Source organism: Eimeria mitis, genomic scaffold, assembly GCF_000499745.2.
Source record: "Eimeria mitis Houghton genomic scaffold, Emh_scaff2318, whole genome shotgun sequence".
Lineage (NCBI taxonomy): Eukaryota > Apicomplexa > Conoidasida > Eucoccidiorida > Eimeriidae > Eimeria > Eimeria mitis.
The window spans coordinates 5,201-7,609 of NW_013570650.1; the positions used below are offsets into that span (position 1 = coordinate 5,201).

A 2,409-nucleotide genomic window follows, 5' to 3' on the forward strand; every position below is an offset into this window, starting at 1 on the left:
ACCATCCTCTGCATCCGCCTGAAAGCGCAGCTGCTGCAGCTGATTGAACCCCCCCTCATGCTCTGTATCGATGAATATTATAGGTTTTCTTTTGGGTCTATCATATGGTATTTGATGGCCAGCATCTTGCATGCGTTTTCTATATTTTTTTTTTTCTTCTTGTATAAATTTTTGTCTGTTTTTTTCTAGCTGTATAAGAAACATTTCTTCTTCGTGGTTCAGCAGCATCTGCTGCTGCATCACCGCATGTATATCTTCATCTCTCATGGGGCTTGCATGCATTTTCCTTAGATATTCTCTTTGTTTTGGCTTTGGTGTTGCTGGGGGTTCAGGGTGTTGCGGTAGCCCCAGTGTAGTTTTTACTTTTCTTATAAACAGCTCCATTGTTTTTCTTTGTTTTTTGTGAATATCATCTGTTTGTATTATATGCAAATGCCTCAATTCTTCTTCTTGTTGTATATGCCGTTGCTGCTGCTCTCGCAGCTCCTCACCATACACCCCAGGGTGTATATGCAGCTGCTCGCTTTGCAGCTGTTTCAGACGTTCAAGCTGCTGGCTATGCTTTCCACATATCTTTTGCAGCTCTGCCTCTTGCTGCTGCTTCAGCTTTGATATTTCATCTAGCAGGGTTTGCTGCTGCAGCGCGGAACAATCTCTTCCTGCTGCAGCAGCAGACATAACCCCCCATATATTTACTTGCTGCTGCTTCGACTCCCCTACAAAACATTCGTGCTGCGCTTCAGTTCCTTCTGTATATGGAGGCTCATCGGGTAACTGCAGCAGCAGCAGTTCCAGTTGCTGCTGCTGTTGCTGCTGCAGCAGCTGCTGCTGTTGCTGTTTCTGTTGTCGTTGGAGTTCATGTTGCTGTTGCTGTTGCTGTTTCAGCCTTTGCTGCTGTAGCTGTTGCTGTTGCTGCTGCTGTATGTGCTGTTGCTGTTGTTGCTGCTGCTGTATGTGCTGCTGCTGCGGCGACAGCAGCTGCTGCTGCTGCAGTTGCAGCACACTGAGATCATGCTGAGCTGCATGCAGCTGCTGCAGGAACTCTGGGGGGGGGGAGAGGCTTCGTCGTCGATCAGCACCTCCACTGCGGGGTGCAGCTCGGGCTCGTGCTGCGCCGAGAAGAGCTGCTGCTTTTGCTGCATTAGTTTTTCAATTTCCTCAATATCTCGCTTCACTATTTCAAGTTGCTGCTGCTGCTCTAGAATCCTTAGATTCTGCTGCGAATTAGACCGACGAGTTTGCTGCTGCTGCTGCTGCTGCTGTTGCTGCTGCTGCTGCTGTCTTTGTTGTGCGCGTTCATATCTCGGGCGCATCTGCTGCTTCTGCTGCTGCTGCATGGTATTCCTTATCTGTCTTGGCATTCGCTGTGTTATTCGTTGACGTTCTTGTCTTTCATGCTGCTGCTGTTGCTGCTGCTGCTGTTGCTGCTGCTGCTGCTGCTGTTCTAAGGGGGGCGATGGCACTGCCTGTTGAACTGTAACAACCTCCAGCTGCGCATCGTCCAGCTGCAGCTGCTGCAGTTGCTCATGGGGCTCTTGTTGCTGCTGTTGCTGCTGCTGTTGCTGTTGCTGTTGCTGTTGCTGCTGCATCTGCGATATGTGAAACTGATGATGCAGCAGCAGCTGCTGCTGCTGCTGTTGCTGCTGTTGCTGCAGTTGGTGGGGCTGGGGCTGGGTCTTCGCATAAGGCTTCCTCCTGCGTTCAGGGTGTTGTTGCTGGTGGGGTTGTTGCTGCACACAGTGAAGCGCATCGAGCTGCTGCTGCACTTCCTGTATCTGCTGCTCTAGAAGAGCATCTTTCTCCGAGCTTTGCAATTCCTGCGCAGCATTGTTCATGTTACTCTCTCGTCGCCGCTGCTGCTGCTGCTGCTGCTGCTGCTGCTGCTGGTGCTGCTCCGAGGCTGGTGTTCTTCGTCCCTCTATGGGGGGGCCCCCAGCACACACAGAGAGCGGAGAAAAGGCAGAGCCAGCAGGCCGCCTGGCTGCGTTGGGTTTTTCACGTTTTCGGTTGGGGCCCTTCTGCAGCCCGCCTGGAGGCCCCCCTCGCGGTTGCTGCTCCATTTCCTATGCTAGAGCAAACACTACTGCTGCTGCTACTGCTGCTGCTGCTGCTGCTGCTGCTGTGGTTGCAGCTGTCTGGATTTGCTGCTCTGTAGTTGGCTGTCAAGGACTGAACACAGGGCCTGCAGCACTCCTTCGTGCTGCTTGCTCAGCTCTAGATGAAGCTGCAGCTGCTGCTTCTGGGATAGGGGCAACGGAGCTGGTGCAGTGAAGCTGCTGGCTGCTTTTGTTGCAGCTGCTGCTTCTGCAGCTGCTGCTGCTGCAGCTGCTGGTGCTGCAGCAGCTGCTGGTGCTGCAGCAGCTGCTTGGGGTACACGTGTCTTTGCGATTTCCGTTTTTGGAGGGAGGG

General features: G+C 52.6%; 1 protein-coding gene across 1 annotated transcript in view; it reads right to left on the reverse strand.

Annotated features, from left to right (window-relative positions):
• Positions 1 to 2,060, reverse strand: part of EMH_0052000 (uncharacterized protein) — a gene marked incomplete at both ends in the record, with an annotated part of 6,037 nt that extends 3,977 nt beyond the window's left edge. Inside the window, 2 exons of the mRNA XM_013496822.1 lie at positions 492 to 987; positions 1,080 to 2,060. Coding sequence (XP_013352276.1) covers positions 492 to 987; positions 1,080 to 2,060 — 1,477 coding nt within the window. The remainder of the gene's footprint in view (positions 1 to 491; positions 988 to 1,079) is intronic.
• Between the last annotated feature and the right edge of the window lie 349 nt (positions 2,061 to 2,409).